Source organism: Photinus pyralis, unplaced genomic scaffold (assembly GCF_008802855.1).
Source record: "Photinus pyralis isolate 1611_PpyrPB1 unplaced genomic scaffold, Ppyr1.3 Ppyr1.4_LG2, whole genome shotgun sequence".
In the NCBI taxonomy this organism is placed as follows: Eukaryota; Metazoa; Arthropoda; class Insecta; order Coleoptera; family Lampyridae; genus Photinus; species Photinus pyralis.
In genome coordinates, this window is record NW_022170403.1 from 18,976,590 (window position 1) to 18,998,889 (window position 22,300).

The following is a 22,300-nucleotide window of genomic DNA, read 5'->3' on the forward strand; positions in this document are numbered from 1 at the left end:
AATTATCGGCATTTGGAACGCAGAATCCCACGGAAATTAAACTGCGCTTCCAGTAATTGACATTGTTGCGCTATACGATTTGGTATTTTATTTGTAGAAAATTTTAAATATTGAGCTAAGGTTATGTTCAAAAGAGGGCTTTTTTGCAATTTAATTCTTCAGGGACACCCAATCTCCTTGAAGTAAATGATTGATATTAACCATAAATTTTGGCAATATTTATTTTTCTTAGTCTCATTATGTACGAATTTTTTTTTGGATTCTGCTATATAACCGAAAAATAAATATATTATTATTATTATTAATTTAAACGTGAATATTTTTTGCGAATGGTAATTTCCCATAGGTGTCTTGATCATCCTAGTACTGATCACACTCCTGGCATCAACAAATTTCTGTATTTAACATCAAAATCGCTGAAATGGGAAAATTTTCAATGCTTGGGTACGATTGGACGCATCTAAAAATCACAAGGGGGCTTTCTAGACAGGAATGAATAAGGTGATTGTCGTTTATTTAAAAGAAACAATTAACATCGCAAAAAAAAACAAAAGAATAAAATTTATATTTGCAAGAGGAATATAATTCAGCTGCGTAAGTTATTTAAATACAAATGTACTATAATGATAACAATTGACAAATTAAAAATATGACTCAACGTTAATATCTTTGAGAGAGTAAGACCTACTGGAAATACAAGTAGTACAGTACTATTCTAAAGGTAAACATAAAAGCTGCTCCAAGTAGACATACAATTAATTTTTTTTTGGCACTACACTATTAAAAGAATTTGGGGGGCCTGGAATGAGTACGAAGTTTTCTAAACACTATCACAACTTTGTAACAACCTACATCACTGTACAGCAAAATAAAACAAGGAAGACTAAACAAACATGTTTAAAAAGCCTACGTAAATATCACAACTATGAGATCTAAAAGACTAGAAATAAGTACGCGTTGCTCCCAACCTTAGGCCTTATTCACATTTTCCAAAACCATAGAGCACAACTGTAAGCAAAACTTTGTAGAAAACTCCTTTAGGAAACCGGAAGGTTTCTGTTTTATTACGTCGTCCTTAATGATCACGTCGCCTAAATTATCATTGTAATTTTTGCAAAATAACAAAATAGAAAGCGGGTAGAAATACTTATCCATATTTTTCAATAGTATATGTTCTAAGATAGGCACAGGTAGATTATTAGATAACCAAAATTCGACAACCTTCAACAGAATATTCTGCATTAAAATGTGGTTCTCGGAGCAGTAGGTTTGCTTAATGTAAAACTCGACGAGACGCGCCCCGAGCTCGGTGATCTCACGCGCGCTCGGGTCTTTAATTTGTAACAGCAACTCATCGTCGTCCATCATTTTGTTCTTCATATTCCTGTAGGGATTGTCCGAAATCAGCTTAGAAACGGTGGATATCGGTGAGCTGTCGGCCTTCACCGATTGCACGTACTGCGACATCGTCTGGCGCATGTCGCCTGATTCGGATATACTGCAGGGACTCTCACAACCGCCTTGATCTTCGTAGTCGTCGCTCCACTGCTGTATGCTGTCCAGCGACGAACTACTGCTTAAGTAGTTGGTTTTCTCGTGCGCAAAGACCTCGTAAATGTCGGCGTCCAGCTTACAACTGTGCATCGAAAAGTCGTACTTCTGCCGATTGATGTATTCTCTAAACGCCTGAAGTTGAAAGCCCAAACTGTCGCTGTAGTGCTCCTCTAACATCGCTATCTTGCTCGCCGCTTGCAGATTGTTTACTTTCAGGCACTTGGACAGAACGCCTTCCGTATCGTAATATCCCGCGTAGCTCTCCAGGACGTAGTGAAGAGTTTTTTGGCCGAAAGTGTACGAGGCAGTTTGCTTGATTTGCTCTAAAGCAGATGATCCGTTAATTTTCACCTTGTCGGTACGAGACTCGGAATTATTTTCGACGCAAAGTATCGAAGAAGGTAAAAGGTCTCTGTTGTGATACGAGTCGCCATCGGATGGGCTGTAAGTAATCGCCATTGAAGGTAGTCCGGGAATTTCGATTGGGAATAAATCGGTCCCGTTTTGGACGGTGTGTGGAATTTTAATTGCACGCTTTGTGTTTTTAAATATGACCACTTTACCGTCTTTGTGCTTATATTCTTCGTCTTGAGATTTTCCAAGTAATGTCTAGAAAAATGAGCAGATAAGAATGTCTCCTTATAAAGAACCTCCCCTCAATAATTTAATTAATTCAACCAACAAACTATTTTCATTGGATTTCTCTAGTAAATGGGGTGATAATCGACCTTATTAAAATTGAAAGAATATTTGGATGCAACCAATCAGTATGGTTGGGCGATGGTACACTAACATAAGCCATCCCTATGGATTAGTGGCATCTAGATACTCTAGAGCTACTTGTTCAAAAAAATTAGTGTGATTTATGACATACCAAATTATTCTACGTTAAATTCCCAAGAAAGTATCTAAATGAAGTCGTACAGGAAGTGATGGGGAGAGGCCTTTGAAATTAATCGGGAAGACACTTCTAGTGACCTATCCTAAAGCGCAAATAACGCGCCACGTGACATTGGCACAAACGTCTGCATTGCCTCGGGCGCCATGTAACGGTCACGTACAGACGTTCCCTTATGTACTGCTATAGAAAATAGAAGTTCGTGCAGTGCCTTCAAAAGGCTCAAGAAAGTAATCTGAACAGTTTGAAGAATAGGTATTAAGACATTTTTCAAGAGGATTTTCAGATCTTTTTAAGCACGTGTATCATTGGAAAGAACCAAGGAAACTCAGAGAAGAGGGTGAAATGTTCTGGAAAAGACTCCCACATATGTAGAGAGAGGTTAAACAAGTAGGACAGATGCAGCAACGACTTGACAAAGTATTATAAAATCATGGGAAACACTAGAAAACGCTTAAAGGGTTTCGATAACCTTTATATTCTTACTTACCAGAATCCCTAGAAGGCTCTAGAATTAACACAATGCCCTGGAAAGCATTTAGAAAACTGTCGAAGCTGCCTACGACTTTCCGGATCGTTTTTGCAGAATTGATAGACAGTTCCTAGAGCTCTACAAAACCGTATCTCCCCTTTGCCCCTTATTACCCGAGGTGAAGTACAGGTTCCCTTGAAAAGTCTCCGATTTTCAGGAATATTTGAAAAGGGGCTTTCCAGATCTCTATACAGCGTTGCCTGAACATTTTATCGAATTCACAGTGTTTCAAGGCTCTGGAAAGCACTCGTAAGACTATGGAATGCAGTTAGAGACATACCGTAGCCTTCGAGTGTAAAAGGCGCTGGAATTACCAGTTATAAATACACAGAACAATAGCCTTCAGATCTTACCAGAGCCTCAAATGCCCAGAAAGGTCTATAATGATCTTACCCGTGGGCATACTTTCTAAGCACTGTACACTAAACAAGCACATGCACTGCGTTCTTATCAAGTGGGGGGTGGATTGAGTGACGTTGAGGGGTCGAACGACCCTAGTTAGAGCGGTAGTACAAAGGGCTCGAATTTGCGGCCCTCCTATCGTAATCTCTGGAAGGGCCCTAGCAAGCTATCAAAGAAACAGTTATGAAAACACGGAACCATAGTCTCAGCGTGCTTATCAGAGTGTCAAACGCCTAGAAGGCTCTAGAATGGACTTACAACAATTTGGAAACAACCTAGTAAGCTGTCGAAGACGCCTAGGCCGTTATAAAAATAAGGAACCATAGCCTTCGGGTGCTTATCAGAGCCTCAAACGCCTAGAAGGCACCATAATAAACTTACAATACTCTGGCAACGACCTAGCCAGCTGTAAAAGGAGCCTAGGCAGTTCCGAAAATACAGAACCATAGCCTTTGGGTAGTCACTAGAGTCTCAAATGCATTGCATGTTCTAGAATGACCTTACAATGCTCTGGAAACGACCAAGCAAGCTGTCGAACAGGTCTAGGAAGTTATGAAAACATGGACCCATCGTCTTTGGGTGCTTACCAAAGTCTGAAATTCCCGGAAAGCTCTATAATGAACCTAGCACGCTCTGGAAGAGCACTATCAAGCTATCGAAGAAACATAGGCAGTCATGGAAATAAGTAACCATAGCCTTCGGGTGCTTACCAGAGTCTCAAACGCCTAGAAGACACTATAATAAACTTACAATGCTCTGGCAATGACCTAGCAAGCTGTAAAAGGAGCCTAGGCAGTTCCGAAAATACAGAACCATAGCCTTTGGGTAGGCACTAGAGTCTCAAATGCATTGCATGTTCCAGAATGACCTTACAATGCTCTGGAAACGACCAAGCAAGCTGTCGAAGAGGTCTAGGAAGTTATGAAAACATGGAGCCATAGTCTTTGGGTGCTTACCAGAGTCTGAAATTGACGGAAAGCTCTATAATGAACCTAGAACGCTCTGGAAGGGCACTATCAAACTATCGAAGAAACCTAGGCTATTATGAAAACACCGAACCATAATCTTCGGGTGCTTACCAGAGTCTCAAACGCCTAGAAGGCACTATAATAAACTTACAATGCTCTGGCAACGACCTTAGCAAGCTGTAAAAGGAACCTAGGCAGTTCCGAAAATACAGAACCATAGCCTTTGCGTAGTCACTAGAGTCTCAAATGCATTGCATGTTCTAGAATGACCTTACAATGCTCTGGAAACGACCAAGCAAGCTGTCGAAGAGGTCTAGAAAGTTATGAAAACATGGACGCATAGTCTTTGGTTGTTTACCAGAGTCTGAAATTCCCGGAAAGCTCTGTAATGAACCTAGAACGCTCTGGAAGGGCACTATCAAGCTATCGAAGAAACCTAGGCTATTATGAGAACACCGAACCGTAATCTTCGGGTGCTTACCAGAGTCTCAAACGCCTAGAAGACACTATAATAAACTTACAATGCTCCGGCAATGACCTAGTCAGCCGTAAAACAAGCCTAGGCAGTTATAAAACTACAGAACCATAGCTTTTGGGTGCGTATCAAAGCCTCAAACGCCTAGAAGACTTTATAACAACCTTAGAATGCACTGGGAACGACCTAGCAAACTGTAAACGGTCCCAAGGCGGTTACAAAAATATGGAATCATAGCCTCAAAGACCATAGAAGGCTGTCAAAGGAGCCTATGCAGCTATGAAATAGTCTTCGGGAGCTTACCAGAGTCTCAACTGCCTAGAAGGTTCTAGAATGAACTTACAATGCTTCTAAAAACGACCTAGTAAGCTGTCAAAGAAGCCTAGGCAGTTATGAAAATACTGAACAATAGCATTCAGGTGCTTACCACAATCTCAAATGCCTAGAATGAACTTACAACGCTCTGGAAACGACCTAGCAAACTGTCAAAGAAGCTATGAAAATACGGACTCACCGCCTTTGGGTGCTTACCAGAGCCTCAAACGCCTCGAACGCTCTATAATAAACTTACAACGCTCTAGCAAGGGCATAGCAAGCAGTCAAACAAGCCTAGGCAGCTATAAAAATATGGAAGTCAGCCTTCAGGTGCTTCCTAGGGTCTCAAATGTCTAGAAGGCTGTAGAATGAACTTACAACGCTCTGGAAACAACCTGTCCAAGAAGCCTAGGCAGTTATAAAAATTGCGCAACCAAACACTTGAGGTGCTTACCAGTTTTCAAATACCTAGAAGGTTCTATAATAAACTTACAATACACTGGCAACGACTTAGCAAGCTGTGAAAGGAGCATAGGCAGTTACGAAAATACGGAACCACAGTCTTCGGGTGCTCATCAGGTCTCAAATGCCTGGAAGGCTCTATAATAAACTTCCAATGCTCCGGCAATGACCTAGTCAGCTGTAAAACAAGCCTAGGCAGTTATAAAACTACAGAACCATAGCTTTCGGGTGCGTATCAGAGCCTCAAACGCCTAGAAGATTTTATAACAACCTTAGAATGCACTGGGAACGACCTAGAAAAATGTAAACGGTCCCAAGGCTGTTACAAAAATATGGAATCATAGCATCAAAAACCAAAGAAGGCCGTCAAAGGAGCCTATGCAGTTATGAAATAGTCGTCGAGAGCTTACCAGTGTCAACTGCTTAGGAGGTTCTAGAATGAACTTAGAATGCTCTAAAACCGACCTACTAAGCTGTCAAAAAAGCCTAGGCAGTTATGAAAATACTGAACAATAGCCTTCAGGTACTCACCGGAGTCTTAAGTGCCTAGAAGGCTCTAAAATGAACTTACGACACTCTAAAAGCGACCTTGTAAGCGGTCAAAGAAACCTAGGCAGTTATGAAAATACTGAACAATAGCCTTCAGGTGCTTACCAGAATCTCAAATGCCTAGAATAAACTTACAACGCTCTAGAAACGACTTAGCAAACTGTCGAAGGAGCCTAGGTAGCTATGAAAATACGGAACCACCGCCTTTGGGTGCTTACCAGAGCCACAACCACCTAGAAGGCTCTATAATAAACTTACAACGCTTTAGCAAGGACATAGCAAGCAGCCAAACACGCCTAGGCAGCTATAAAAATACGGAAGCCTAGCCTTCAGGTGCTTACCAGGGTCTCAAATGCCTAGAAGGCTGTAGAATGAACCTACAACGCTCTGGAAACAGCGTAGCAACCTGTCCAAGAAGCCTAGTCAGTTATAAAAATTGCGTAACCAAACCCTTGGGGTGCTTACCAGATTCTCAAGTACCTAGAAGGCTCTATAATAAACTTTCAACGCTCTAGCAAGGACATAGCAAGCAGTCAAACAAGCCTAGGCAGCTATGAAAATACGGAAGCCTAGCCTTCAGGTGCTTACCAGGGTCTCAAATGCCTAGAGGGCAGTAGAATTAACTTACAGCGTTCTAGAAACAACGTAGCAACCTGTCCAAGAACCTAGGCAGTTATAAAAATTGCGTAACCAATCCCCTTGGGGTGCTTACCAGATTCTCAAATACCTAGAAGGCTCTATAATACACTAACAACGCTCTAGCAAGGCCATAGCAAGCAGTCAAACAAGCCTAGGCAGCTATGAAAATACGGAAGCCTAGCCTTCAGGCACTTACCAGGGTCTCAAATGCCTAGAAAGCTATAGAATGAACCTACAACATTCTGGAAACAACGTAGCAACCTGTCCAAGAAGCCTAGGCAGTTATAAAAATTGCGTAACCAATCCCCTCAGGGTGCTTACCAGATTCTCAAATACCTAGAAGGCTGTATAATACCCTTACAACGCCTTAGCAAGGACATAACAAGCAGTCAAACAAGCCTAGGCAGCTATGAAAATACGGAAGCCTAGCCTTCAGGTGCTTACCAGGGTCTCAAATGCCTAGAGGGCAGTAGAATTAACTTACAGCGTTCTAGAAACAACGTAGCAACCTGTCCAAGAACCTAGGCAGTTATAAAAATTGCGTAACCAATCCCCTTGGGGTGCTTACCAGATTCTCAAATACCTAGAAGGCTCTATAATACACTAACAACGCTCAGCAAGGACATAGCAAGCAGTCAAACAAGCCTAGGCAGCTATGAAAATACGGAAGCCTAGCCTTCAAGCACTTACCAGGGTCTCAAATGCCTAGAAAGCTATAGAATGAACCTACAACATTCTGGAAACAACGTAGCAACCTGTCCAAGAAGCCTAGGCAGTTATAAAAATTTATTTATTTATTTTATTTATTTATTTATTTAACCAGAAACCATACAGAATAAAAATTCCAATTACATGGCACTGGGGCTCTGAACAAAATTGCGTAACCAATCCCCTCAGGGTGCTTACCAGATTCTCAAATACCTAGAAGGCTGTATAATACCCTTACAACGCCTTAGCAAGGACATAACAAGCAGTCAAACAAGCCTAGGCAGCTATGAAAATACGGAAGCCTAGCCTTCAGGCGCTTATCATGGTCTCAAATGCCTAGAAGACCGTAGAATGAACCTACGACGCTCTGGAAACAACGTAGCAACCTGTCCAAGACGCCTAGGCAATTATGAAAATTGCGTAACCGAACCCTTGGGGTGCTTACCAGATTCTCAAGACCTAGAAGGCTCTATAATAAACTTACAATGCTCTGGAAACGACCTAGCGAGCGTCGAAGGAGCCCTGGCAGTCATAAAAATACTGAACCATAGCATTCAGGTGCTTACCTGAGTCTCAAATGCTTAGACTTACTGGAGATGACTTATCAAAGAAGCCTAGTGTATTTTTTTTTTAATTTGTATTTTGTTCAGCATGGGAAAATTTACACATGTACCGCTTCATAGCGAACGTGAACGAATGTATGTCTGACGATAATAAGAAACGTATAGCGGCAAGCGAGTGCGGTTACGTCGCTCGGTTCTGTTTAAAGCCGAGCACGTGACAAAAATGCAGGTTTACTATTCGTTAAAAAATTCGTGTTGTTTGAGTTCGCGAATTAAAACGTACTATTCAGGTGCGTTAAAAAGTATATTCGAAGGCTAATTAGCAAGGGATCACGTACACTGTTTGTTTGTGCGTGAATTTTTCTACCGTTAAAGATTTATTATAAATTCCTTTTCGCGAACCATCGCGTACCATTTTAAGTGAGTTGAAATTGAACTATTAAATGCTTTAAAAATCTTTCGTAAATAAATTTCATGTTAGAAGCTGATAGAGAAAAATTCCTACCTGAGCCATGGCATTATTCCCCCAAGCCAGAAGTTTTCCACTATGATCCATGGCGATGGTGAAATCAAGCCCGCACGAAACGTGCAAGAACCGTTGACTTAGTATACCCAAATCACGATTGTTCAGTTTCGGCGGACTCATTTCGTCCTCCATGTTTTTGCACAGAAATATCTTTCCGCCTTGCAAGACGGCCGAATGTCTAAATCCGACGGCGACCTGCTCAACGGGCTCCTTCTCGTTTCCGCTGAAAACGTTCAAGCTGCTCTTCCACGGTTCGTGCGATTTTGTACCGACGATGTTCTGTTTCTGGCTGTACTTTGACTGATACAAGCGCACTTCTTGCGGGCTAGCGCCCCACGTGTAAACTCCCTCGTCTGTACGTACCGCAATCTGAAATAGTTTTTTTTTTAGAGAAATTCGAATACGAATTCGAATATGCTCACGTTGTGAAAATAGGCGGCAGCAATTCTCTTGATGGGCGTGTAAATATCCGGCAGCACCGTAATCCAAGTTGGAACTGTTGTTTTACTGCCGGTAATGTTACTGTTCTCCAACTGACCGAATGCGTTGGAGCCGAAACCGTACAGTTTTCCATCGGCGGTTAAGATAAGGCTATGGGCATGACCCGCTGCTATCTGAACTATCGGACAGTTGAACTTCACCAACTTGGGGTAGTGCTCGTTAGCGGAACATCCATGTCCCAACTGACCGTGTATTCCCCAACCCCAAGTGTAAACAGTGCCGTGTGCGGTCAGAGCCATGCTGTGGTACTGGCCTGCGGCCACTTTGACTATCGCATTCGCGTGTAGCTCGCCGACCATCTGGGGATAGGGAGACTCACAAGTGAGCGGGCCAACGCCCAACTGACCATAGGAGTTGGAGCCCCAAGCGTACACCCCGCAATCCGTTAAGGCCAGACAGTGCTTCCGGCCGCAGCTTACACTGAGCACCTTAACTTTCAACTCGGCTAGCGTGTTGACTAGTTTCGGCGGGCTACTTTGCAACAAAACAGGTCCCACGCCTAGGCAACCCGAGTTTGCAACACCCATAGTAAATAAGGCACCATTACGGATAACAGCCGCATGCTCGTATCCGCAGCTAAGTGGTTCTAATTTTGGTAATTTATTAATATAAGCGGCTTGCATCGTGCAATTAGGAACTCCAACATTCTTTAATAACTCAATATTATACCTTGAAAGGAGACTGTCATTTGGCGAACTTAGGCAATTAAAAATACTTACTGTTCATCATGGTCAGTGCGTGAAACCAACTCGATCAACACCCAAATAAAAGTCTCAATAAACTCCTTCACGTGCACATTGTTATTATTAAACGCTTCAAATTCATTTGTCTCAACCGAGGAATCTACACTAGTCGAGAACTTCCTCTTTTGGAATAAACGCCTTACAACCGGATAAGCAACCGATTGACTCGGATCCAATTGAATCACCAATCGTTGTAAAATATCAACGGGAAACTTGTGCGCGTTACACTTGACGAAACAGAAGAGTTTACGACTACACGCCGTATAGATTAATAAACTCTGAGTTAGACTTGGTTCCGAGAGCGCCATTAGAAAATCGTGATTGTTAACTTCCACTTTGTTCGTGGACTGCAGTATTTGGGCCATCGCCGCCACGCATTCCGGTTGCAAACCTCTCGTCTTTGCTAAGAGGGTTACAATGTTCCAATGGCCGGACTGACACGCAACGTTTACTGCGAGTACTTGATCATAGAACTCTTCAAGGCGCAGAAAATTCCTAAACACTCACTCCATTAAAAAAAAATCAATCAAATAAATAACTCACATGAAATCCTTAGTTGTATTAACACGCGCGATTCCGTTATGCCTCAAAATTAGCTCAGTATAAGCCATTACGGCCAAATTCCCCATGTGAATTTTGGTAGCCGTCGACATATCAACCTTGCTCGCCGTCAGGCAAAGCTGGACAAATTTCAAGAGAGCTCGACTATCGCCGGACACCGCGAGTTTAAGTACGCGCTTCAGTAAGTGAACCTTGGCCTGTTTGTACAAGATCAGCCCCCTATGATAGGCCCCTTCCGATATTAAAAGATCCCCGCAATTCTCGAGCAGTTCCTGTAAATTCAATCCGAAGATTATCGCCAACTTTTCGGCCCTGTCGATATTGAACTCCTCCACGATGAGATTAACGAAGAGTTGAATTGGCGAACAACTGAAAAAATCGAGGGATTAGTTTAGGTCTTTGAGGCGGGCGGACTACCTTAGGCAAACTCTGTAAACTCCGGCGCTCGTGATTACAACGCAGGTGTCGATCTTTGGTTTGCGAATTTTTAGATGATCGACGGAAGAGGGCGCTTCTTTACACTTTCCTTCGTTAAACAAGCTGGTATCGGATAGCTTGTAAATGTTTAAAATTTTCTCGTCCGTCTTAGTGAAGGGAAATTGTGCGAGTAACGAAAGCGGGTTGAATTCCTAAAGGACAAAGTTTCATTAGGGCATACCTTGGTCTAATTTTAAAAAAGAGTTAAAACTGCTATTCTAACAAAAGGCGCAAGACCAAAAAAAACAACGCCCACTTATGCTTTGGCCCCGAGGAGATCTCTAATCCCAACCGCAGACGCAACTCTACACCAAACGCGACAAAAAAAAACTGAATTTGATATTGTCACCTGCAGTTAGCCACAAGAATTAATTCATCTACAGTCATGGTGGAAAGTAGAAAAAGAAAGATTAAAAATACCTTTATGATCCATAGAGCTCACAACACAATTCCATCCACCACTGTAACACACAACCACAACACAAACAATCGTGATGAAACAAAAAACTCTTGCTAACCCCCAAAAAAATCATCACCCTAACAAATACACGGGTCCGTTAACTTGGCCCCCCCCCCCCACTGAGAGATTTCATAGTCGTATTATTTTGAAATGAATGCGCTCGTTATGCGCTCATATGCGCCACCGATAATAACTCTTGCGGCATTATCGTTTTTAGAAATCCGAAAAAACATTTGGGGGGGGGGGCAAGTGAACGTAGCCCCCCCCGTACGTATTTTGTCCCTTGTAACTAGGTCACCTGATACATTTGGTTATGCGCTCAATTGCGCCACTTGAATTAAAGCTAGCGCCATTACGGTTAAGCCGTGACAAATTTTCAAAAAGTGGGGGGGCCAACTTAACGTTTTTAAAAGTTACTTTTTTTTAACATCTTTTCATACGAAATTGTACTCTCAGGTATGCGCTGAAATGCGCCGTAAAAAGATATCTTTGCGCCATTATTGTTTTTTGGATATCCTTAAATATATTTGGGGGGGGGGGGCAAGTGAACGGAATCCCCCATAACGCATTTTGCTACCGGTATTTGTGCCACTTGATACATCTGGTTATGAGCTCAATTGCGCCACTTGAATTAAAGCTAGCGCCATTACGGTTAAGCCATAAAAAAATTTTAAAAAGTGGGGGGGGCTAACTTAACGTTTTCAAAAGTTACGTTTTTTAACATGTTTTTTTACTACAATGGTACCTTTCATCATGCGCTAAAATGCGCCGTAAACAAAAATCTTGGCGCCATTATAGTGTTTTAGAAACACTATACAGGGTGTTTTTTTGGGAGCTTTAGTTAAACGATTCTGGGAAAGTAAAATAGGTAGGTTTTTAAAAAGTTGTATTTAGGAGTTACTCCGAAGGCCGAATCGATGTAAAATATTTTCAAAATGGACGCACTTCCGGAAATCACTTTTGAAAACGCTAAGTTAGACCCTCCACTTTTTAAAAATTTTTTATGGCTTAACCGTAATGGCGCTAGTTTGCAATTCAGTTTATAAATGGTCGAGATGCGAAAAGGGCACTGTGAATTTTGAATCGATTCGACTCAACTTTTGGCATTGCGTATTATATGGCTAAAGCTATGCCCATATTGAATTTCATGCAATTCAGTTCATAAGTAACGGAGATGTAAAAGCGATCGGACATTTCTAAACAAAGTTATCGTTCACACGGACAGATACAGAGACAGACAGACAAAGAAACAGACGGACAGACCAACAGACAGAAGACAGACAGCAATACAAAATTATAAACGATCTCTAGGATCGTTAATAAACGGCAAAAGTGTAAAATTATGGAACATGTAAAAAACGGTTTTTTGTTTTTTTTACAATAACTTTTTTTGTAAGCGGTACAGAAAAAATTCCTTCCTTGGTACAAGACTCGACACCATAACGAACCAAATAGCGAAAAAAGTAGAACAATAGCTCTTAAAATAAAGAACTAGTAGCATCGCAAAACAAGAGGACGGACGGACGGACGGACAAAGTGACCACAATAGCCCATTTTTTTTATTTTTGTGGAAATGCGCTAAAAAGAGACATGTTCTAGGACCGAAGTGAAATCAGAAAATCAGATGCAAAGGATCGAAGAGGGACAGAAGAAAAAGAGATGAAAATGAAATTCGACCACAAATAGACATAAAGGCGTAAAAGTAAAGACGTATTACAAAGAGAGAACAGAAAAAACCACGAGTAAAGAATGAACAAGGAAAAAGAATGCGATAGAGGTCAAAAAGAAAAAAAAACAAAACACAAACACAAAAAACAGACTGAAAAAAGACAAATAAAAGACAAAAAGAAACGCAAAAAGGGAGCAAAAAACAAACATCAGAGGATGAGACAAAGAGATTGACACGAAAAAGTGAAAATGTAGCGGAAATCAAGCGAAAATAAATGATAAAGAAAGAAAAAAAAGGAAAAGACGACAATGGGAGTAACAAAAAGAGCAGCACGGCCACAAAAAATGAATAAGAGATGAATCAAACGCGTAAACAAGACCAAAGGGGGAGGAAAGGGAAAGAGAAGGAAAGTACATAAGACTGAAAAGTGTTACAAAATGTATGTAAACACCCGACAGCGTATTTAAAAAAGCGTGCGCTGTTGCCGCGATTACGGCGGGCTTGATCGCGACATTTGCTTTGGTTCCGTTTCGTCTTTGCACTTGGGCGCCTACATATAGAAAATTAGAGAAGCGATAGAGCTCCAGCTGAAGCTCGATCGCGATAGAGTGCGAGCTTTCCGTTTAGTATTGACTCTCGCCCATATAAATCACGCGATTTTAAGAGAGATCGCAGCAACAATCATATAAACTCTTCCGAGCAAAGTTTTGTAAATCCATGAACAAACGAAAATCGTGAGTCTGAATTGGAGTAGGGTCATATTTAGACCCGTATATAAACGTGCGGATAAAACGTCGGAGAAAAAGCGCGTAAATCGTGTTTAAAGTGGCATTTTGCTCACGAACAAACTCAAATCTTAAACGGAAAAATTAGCGTCTGCAGGATAGTATGGAGTTTGGCTTTGTATTCTCATGCACAAACAACTCCAGTTATTCCTTGCAGAATTGAGAATTTGACGCATGTTTTTAATGCGGCCGAGGTAAATACAAGCTTCATTATCGTGAAAACTTTCATACAACGAGAGACAATTGTACAAGACCAAGTCACAAAAGAGTTCAACTGTATCACCCCCCAAGCGATCCAGTTTCAATTTTTCTTGGAGGGAGCCTTTTTCAAGGGAAAGCTGCAGTATTCGTAATCTAAAGAAAAACACCGATTCTAGTGATCTGTAAGGTACTTTAATTTTTCGAATTGTATAAAGCATTGGTCAGTTATCTTTAAGAATTTGCAGCTAGTGCTTATTTAACGTAATCATAATATCCTTAAAGGAACCGATCTGTGGAAATTCATTGCATGGCATGGATTGTATTGTATTTATTTATGATACTAAGACAAATAAACGAATGTATACTGACCCTCACAATATTAGATCACAGAAAGTTCACCCCCATAATATTTCAATACTGTTTAAAAAGGACTTGACCACTCCACACTTGTCCCTAAGAAAACCTGCTGTCAAGGAAAATCGCTCCCAAAATAGCGACCAGCCCCGCCTGTTCTGAAAATTAGCCTCTCGAATACTCGACCGCGCATTGACGCGCAAAATGCAAAGGGCATTTTGGCACCAAGAAAACTTAACAGGTAGCCTCTCTGAAAAAGTTGACCCCCCCCCACCTCTAGAATTTTAATGAAAAGGTAGCACAATGGACAAACCTAAAAACATAAGCTGGGAAACTATCCGCCAAACTAAAACTACCCATGTTAAAGTATCTTGGCTAGACAGCTAGGCAGCAAAGATTAGATCCTCGTTCACCCCTACAACCTAATGCCTTTAAGTTTAAGGAGAATTTGTACCTGCCATTGTTGTATAAATTTTACAAACAACATTTAGCCTGAGTGACAGATAAAGTACAACATAGCGCATGCGCATTTTTTTTTTGTAAACGTCCTAGATCTGAATTTAAAAAATAGATCAAACTCAAAAGTCGCTCGTTACATGACTGAAACAATCAAATTTGTAACACTTACGACATCTCCGTCCAAACGGCATTCTGAAAGTTGTGTGCTAATAATTGACAACGCATTCGAGCTCTCGTTCACCGAATAAATGAGTCGATTGGTCAAAAGTAGGTAATTAGTTTCACGCGGCAATTTGTGAACGTATAGCGGTGCCGATTCAATATCGACCGCGTGTATCTAAAAAGAACTAAAATAACAGCACGACGCGTCAAATTCCAACGTACCGTTAGAAGGCAGGTGGGTTTATAGAATGCTGAAAATAAATAACGATTCCTCGCATACTGCGGTGCGAAGTATGTGTCGCATAGGTGCGGCAATAACTCTGGTCCTACGTGCAGAGAGTCCGAGTGCGACGATGACTCGCTGGGCGAGTCGCTCGCCTGACTGTCGCGTCGTCCCGAACGATTTTCGAATCTCTGCCTGAAGAACGCTAGCTTTTCGGCGCCTATTTGTTTTAAGGATAGTAGACGGGACGTTGCACTATCACTTAGACTTGTATTAATTTCGGGCGGCCAAATGTAGCCCGTGGAATGCTGCTCGAGGATTAGACGCCATTGTTGGCCGCTTTCTCCGTTAATCTGTCAAAAGGTAAGCAATCAATTGATGGTGTAACGTGTAAAGAACGGGAAATTGTGTTACAAGCACGAAATTTGGTATACCCTTACCCTTTAGACATCGCTTTATTTTTTCGATTCGTACAATCACCTAAATATTCAATACATGAGAAACACAATTCTTGTATTGGAAGCAATCGCAGTAGATATCCAGTGTACTGTAACAGGTGGTTGCTTCAGAATTGAAAAAGTATTTTTTCGAATTTGTATTTTGTCCAGCATAAGAAAATTTACATACCGCTTCATAGCGAACATGAACGAAAATATGTCTGGTGATAACAAGCGATATCAAGAAACGTATTGCAGAAAGCGAGCGCGATTGCGACGATCTCTTGGGCCCTAAAAGTTTCGTTCCGTTTTGTGAAACGCACCTGGCGTAAATGGCTCGAGGATTGGGAAATAGCGGGGCCTATCGAATTGCAGTTCTTCTTGCGTAAGGTTTACCGTTAGGCGGCGCGTCCGAAGCTTGCTCGCAGAGTAACGGGGAGACTGCTTCGCTTCGCTTATACGATAAGAAAATAAAGAGTATTTTAAACATGAAGATCAATTGGGTACATGGTACAATAGAATTTGAATATTAAAAATCTCCAGTGTTTTTGCAAAAACTACCCTTGAAGTATGACGTTAATTCCAATGTTTGACATATTTATTACGGAGTTAAAATAATAAAAGTGGAAAAACAATTCAGTCGCAATGGAGTTTAAACTACTACTTACTTCGGGAATAGAGCACTTAATTAGCACCTAATTAGCACATAATTATAGTTAGTTCACTTTTCTTTTTCTTGATTTTTTGAGGTAGTTCATATGAACCTGGCAGAAGACGTAATAATTTTTTTTTAAACAGGAGCATTCAATTCGGGAATAAGGGCACTTAATTAGGTTAATGGACATAACGTTACAAATGCTGATAAGAGATATAGGAGAAAATTAAAAAATTGTTAATTTCAGAATGCCCCTATACTTTATTAATTACACAAGATATAGAAAAAATCACAAAAGTATCTTGATAATGATTGCTAAATAATATGCCATTTTCAGAATAAGTATACGGGATCAGGTAAAAATAAGACCTTCCCTCATTTTTTTTTAATCTAGAAAGATTCAATTGATTAAGCTCGGTCTGGGCCACAGGAAAAAAGAAGGGAATGAAAGATTGTGAGAGAAAGGTCTATCGGCACTCGCCAAGTCCCACTTTCCAATTTTTTTGTATTTTTTTGAAATGATCAATTGAAACTTTTTTAAATCTTTTTGAATTTTTCAGAATCACTTGAATGTTTTTTTTAATATCATCCATGGTGTGTGATATTTTGGAAAAAAGAATTTAATGACTTTGTAAATTAAAATATACAGGGTGTTCCATTAAAAAAATTGCGGTTAGGTCCAACAACTTTTTTACCGGATCCCATATACTTATTTCGAAAATGAATGATTATTCAACAATCCTTACAAAGAAACTTTTGCAATAAACATTTTTCTGTATCTCTTTTAACTTAAGAAAATATAGATCATTCTCCAATTGACATTTTTTATTTTCCCCTGTATCTCTTAAGCGACGTGAACGTTTTCAAATTTTGATTTTGTCATTTTAAGTTTCACACAAAAATAGCACATTACACCAATTAATACTACTTTTTTAGTAACACCAACAATTACGGAAATACCCTATAAAACTGTCAAAAATGGAACACCCTGTACAACCTCTCCGTAAGGAACCAAGCACATGTAGACTTAGGAGACGTGTTAAGAGTACAATTGTGAGACGGATCTTACCAACTAAACCAGCTATTCACCCTCAAGCTAATCTGCATTTGCACTCAAACAATCCCTATGTATTTTTGAAAAAAAATTAAAGAAATGTAATTTTACAGACTATTTTAAAGGTAGTTTTCAAGCAAAAGTTTAAGGCTCTAAGGTCCTGGGGCGGGGGGGGGGGATATGGACATGGCATGACAATTATACGGAAATTTGTTCTCTTTTTACTGGGAGATACGTTTTGCCTCCACGTTCAGCACTAAGGGCTCTTTCCTAGACTCTTTCCAAACTTCATGACTAAAAAGCTAATCTAAAAAAATTAATTGTAAAGGTTCAAAACATTAAAAAATAATTTTAACATTTCAAAAATCTTTTTGAAGTTTGTGTTTTTTGAATCATTTGAAATCCTTTTTATTTTTTACTGTTTTTGAATTCTTTTGAATCACTTGAGCCTTTTTTGAATGTCATCCATGATGTTATATTTTTGAAGAATAATTTAATGTTATCTTTTTAGATCAAAATATACAGGGTGTTTTATTTAAAAACTGCGGTTAGATCCGATAACTTTTTTACCTGACTCCGTAAACTTATGTTGGAAACTGAAAATTATTCAAAAAGACTCTCTTGTAATAAACGTTTTTCTGTATCTCTTTTAACTAAGAAAATATATGGCTATCTTTTGTAGGTGATTGCCTGATTGGTACACACTTACACTTAACTGTAGAGAATCCCAAAAATTTGAAAATAATCTACAGGGTGTTTTCATTAGTGTACCGTGTGTCCTATTTTCGTTGAGAACCCTTTTTTGTGAAACTTTTAATGCCACAAACAGAACCAATTTAGCTACGTTTGTTTCCAAGATACAGGGTGAAAACGCAAAGTTTAACTTTTTGGGATGTTAACGTATCTTACTACCCATGTGAGATAGAAAAAAAGATGGCATAGTAAAAAAAAATGTTTACCCCACCCATTTCCAAGATTTGACTTTTTTAGCCATGAAAATGAATAAAAACCTTATTTTTTTTTTTAGTGTTTTTAAATAGTAGGCCATGGATTCATGGGGATGTTTTGTTTATTGTATCCATAGTAACTGAGGCAGCCAATACCAATCAATAAAAATTCCGTAAAAATCCAATGGGGCGTCCATAAGAAATAAGAAAGTAAGTACTATACTGTGGCTTCTACCTCTAGTGTGTAATGGATATTCTAATAACAGATTTACGTTCTCCGAAAAAAAGTACTGTTAGCCAAGCAAGCCCCTCTTATTACCAGGCCCCAGGTACGGTGCTACCTTGATTACTAAAAATAAAGTCACTATTTGAGGGAATTAAGACAACCTAGCAGATAGATTTTGAAAATCTTTATAAAAACAAACAATTAAAACCAAAGGTCTTGGTACACGTCAAATCAATTGTCTCAAGGCCAAATGTCATGCTTGTACCACAAATTTCTTGCAGTATACTCCTTACCAGCAAAGAGACACAGTCTAAACTATTATCCTGACAGAGGTACAATCGTATAACTGCATCGCTAATGTTACAAGTAGCCAAACAGCGACCGTCTGTCAGGCTAATTAGTGCAATTACGCCATCTTCGTAACCGACCAACGCATTCTGATTACAATCGAGAGTTTGCCACCAGACTAAGCTTAACGGTTTCGAATCCGAAACATTGGGAGCTTTCGAGAAGTGAGTCAAATCAGTCAGTGACCATTTACAGTCGATTCTTTGCCGCTTATCGACGAGGCTAAGTGCTGGTATAATATACAACGAACTATCTAACGCTAAAACAAACGTATGCAGAGGACAGCAAAGCTGTAGATCCACGTACCGACTACTAACAGCCAAGTGCAAGTCGGATCGAAACAAATTGCCTTTATTTTCTTGCCGCTCTCGTTAAACCACGTCAGCCGCTTAACTACGGCGGACAATTCCCCATAAATGTAATGTAGAACGATATCACCTTCGCTAGAACACAAAGTAAGCGGTGCACCCATGAGAAACAAGGTACATACCCAGTAACCAAAGCCAATAGCTGCTTTATACCGTTTTCGGTACGACAACACAATTGAATATCGATATTATCTAAGAGACAGCTTAAATCGAACAAATTCTGTAAAGGCGGCGACATCATTTACTTGCGTAATTAGTAAGCGATAAAAAACGAAGAATTATAAAAATACAGGACTACATTTTTATCTTTCTTAATTCAATTGGCAATGTCGGAGTAAGAGGTTTTCCACTTGATACGAGAAATTTTCCAAAATGTATCCATCTTGTTCTTACAACGATCGGTTTTTTTTGTAAATTATTAATTTAGGTAATTGGTTTTTTAATTAGAAAAATTGACCCAGTTCTACACTTCAATATTTATTGTAAATCAAAATAAATTAAATTGTATTGCCAACTTCAGGAAATCTATCAATTTTTCCCCCACAACTGTCACCAATCACTGAATATTTTGAATTTTCATATACAGGTTGGGGGAAAAAAATTTGCGAATCTTATAAACACAGATAAACCCAAATAACAAAGATTATTGGGTTTCTTTCTAGCTTAGTATAAATAAATATGATGTGAGGGCGTTGAGAAAAAGGAAGCAAGAGGAAAATTTGAAAGCGGTGCAAAGGAGGAGTAAATAAAATGTGAAGGAAACGCAGAGCGAATCGTTTTATGAATGATCAATTCCCACTATTCATACTTATATTTATACGTACCGGTCTTGTAATATATAACCCAATAAACTCTCCTTTTCTTCATTTTAATTACGATGTCCCGCTTCATTTACCCATCCTGAAAATACATACGGAAAGTCGTATTTATTACCTTATTCTATTTATATCTGAATTAGAATTGCATTTCTAATCGCGCTTGTTACTTTATATTCCTGATTCCCTACCAACGTCCTTACGGTCATAATGAAATACCAACTGGGTTGACGGAATTTAGGCTTCGATCGGTTGCACAACTAATTAAAAAATTCCCATTTACTTTGTTGCGCACTTAATGGACCACACTGTACAGGCTATGGAAACGCCCTTTATTTTAAAAGATAGAAAAAATGGACCTAGGTGTCCGAAGCTCAATTTAAGAGAAAATCACTGGTGCAAAAAGAATTCAGCTATGTCTAATCGTTTGGCCGCTAGGAGGCGTTTCTGGAATGAAGTCGATTTCTTTAATGCCCTATAACTTTCTTATTATTAAAGATAGTTGATTTTGGCAAAAACTTTCTTAGAGCACTTTTTATGTAGAACCCATCGCGTAACGCAGGTTATACAGGGTGTTTGGTTTTTTATACTACATTTTTTCATACGAACCACCCTAAAACGGACCCAATTCTACACTTCAATATTTATTGTAAATCAAAATAAATTAAATTGTATTGCCAACTTCAGGAAATCTATCAATTTTTCGCCCACAACTGTCACCAATCACTGAATATTTTGAATTTTCATATACAGGTTGGGGGGAAAAAATTTGCGAATCTTATAAACACAGATAAACCCAAATAACAAAGATTATTGGGTTTCTTTCTAGCTTAGTATAAATAAATATGATGTGAGGGCGTTGAGAAAAAGGAAGCAAGAGGAAAATTTGAAAGCGGTGCAAAGGAGGAGTAAATAAAATGTGAAGGAAACGCAGAGCGAATCGTTTTATGAATGATCAATTCCCACTATTCATACTTATATTTATACGTACCGGTCTTGTAATATATAACCCAATAAACTCTCCTTTTCTTCATTTTAATTACGATGTCCCGCTTCATTTACCCATCCTGAAAATACATACGGAAAGTCGTATTTATTACCTTATTCTATTTATATCTGAATTAGAATTGCATTTCTAATCGCGCTTGTTACTTTATATTCCTGATTCCCTACAACGTCCTTACGGTCATAATTAAATACCAACTGGGTTGACGGAATTTAGGCTTCGATCGGTTGCACAACTAATTAAAAAATTCCCATTTACTTTGTTGCGCACTTAATGGACCACACTGTACAGGCTATGGAAACGCCCTTTATTTTAAAAGATAGAAAAAATGGACCTAGGTGTCCGAAGCTCAATTTAAGAGAAAATCACTGGTGCAAAAAGAATTCAGCTATGTCTAATCGTTTGGCCGCTAGGAGGCGTTTCTGGAATGAAGTCGATTTCTTTAATGCCCTATAACTTTCTTATTATTAAAGATAGTTGATTTTGGCAAAAACTTTCTTAGAGCACTTTTTATGTAGAACCCATCGCGTAACGCAGGTTATACAGGGTGTTTGGTTTTTTATACTACATTTTTTCATACGAACCACCCTAAAACGGACCCAATTCTACACTTCAATATTTATTGTAAATCAAAATAAATTAAATTGTATTGCCAACTTCAGGAAATCTATCAATTTTTCGCCCACAACTGTCACCAATCACTGAATATTTTGAATTTTCATATACAGGTTGGGGGGAAAAAATTTGCGAATCTTATAAACACAGATAAACCCAAATAACAAAGATTATTGGGTTTCTTTCTAGCTTAGTATAAATAAATATGATGTGAGGGCGTTGAGAAAAAGGAAGCAAGAGGAAAATTTGAAAGCGGTGCAAAGGAGGAGTAAATAAAATGTGAAGGAAACGCAGAGCGAATCGTTTTATGAATGATCAATTCCCACTATTCATACTTATATTTATACGTACCGGTCTTGTAATATATAACCCAATCAACTCTCCTTTTCTTCATTTTAATTACGATGTCCCGCTTCATTTACCCATCCTGAAAATACATACGGAAAGTCGTATTTATTACCTTATTCTATTTATATCTGAATTAGAATTGCATTTCTAATCGCGCTTGTTACTTTATATTCCTGATTCCCTACCAACGTCCTTACAGTCATAATGAAATACCAACTGGGTTATGAATAAACTACACCAATATAGACAACGACTAGGTCACTTCCGGTGGACGAGTATTGACCAATATTAATTC

General features: G+C 39.4%; 1 protein-coding gene across 1 annotated transcript; it reads right to left on the reverse strand.

Moving 5' to 3' along the window:
• Window positions 1-522: 522 nt before the first annotated feature.
• On the reverse strand, window positions 523-19,713 carry LOC116163293. Its single transcript, XM_031477170.1, has 11 exons — window positions 19,344-19,713; window positions 19,160-19,296; window positions 18,799-19,112; window positions 15,186-15,539; window positions 14,971-15,138; window positions 10,814-11,025; window positions 10,379-10,765; window positions 9,812-10,330; window positions 9,014-9,761; window positions 8,571-8,960; window positions 523-2,163 (listed from the first exon to the last, which is right to left on the reverse strand). Exons 1-11 carry the CDS (start codon window positions 19,460-19,462, stop codon window positions 970-972), a joined length of 4,542 nt encoding a protein of 1,513 aa, XP_031333030.1. The 5' UTR covers window positions 19,463-19,713; the 3' UTR covers window positions 523-969.
• Window positions 19,714-22,300: the final 2,587 nt, after the last annotated feature.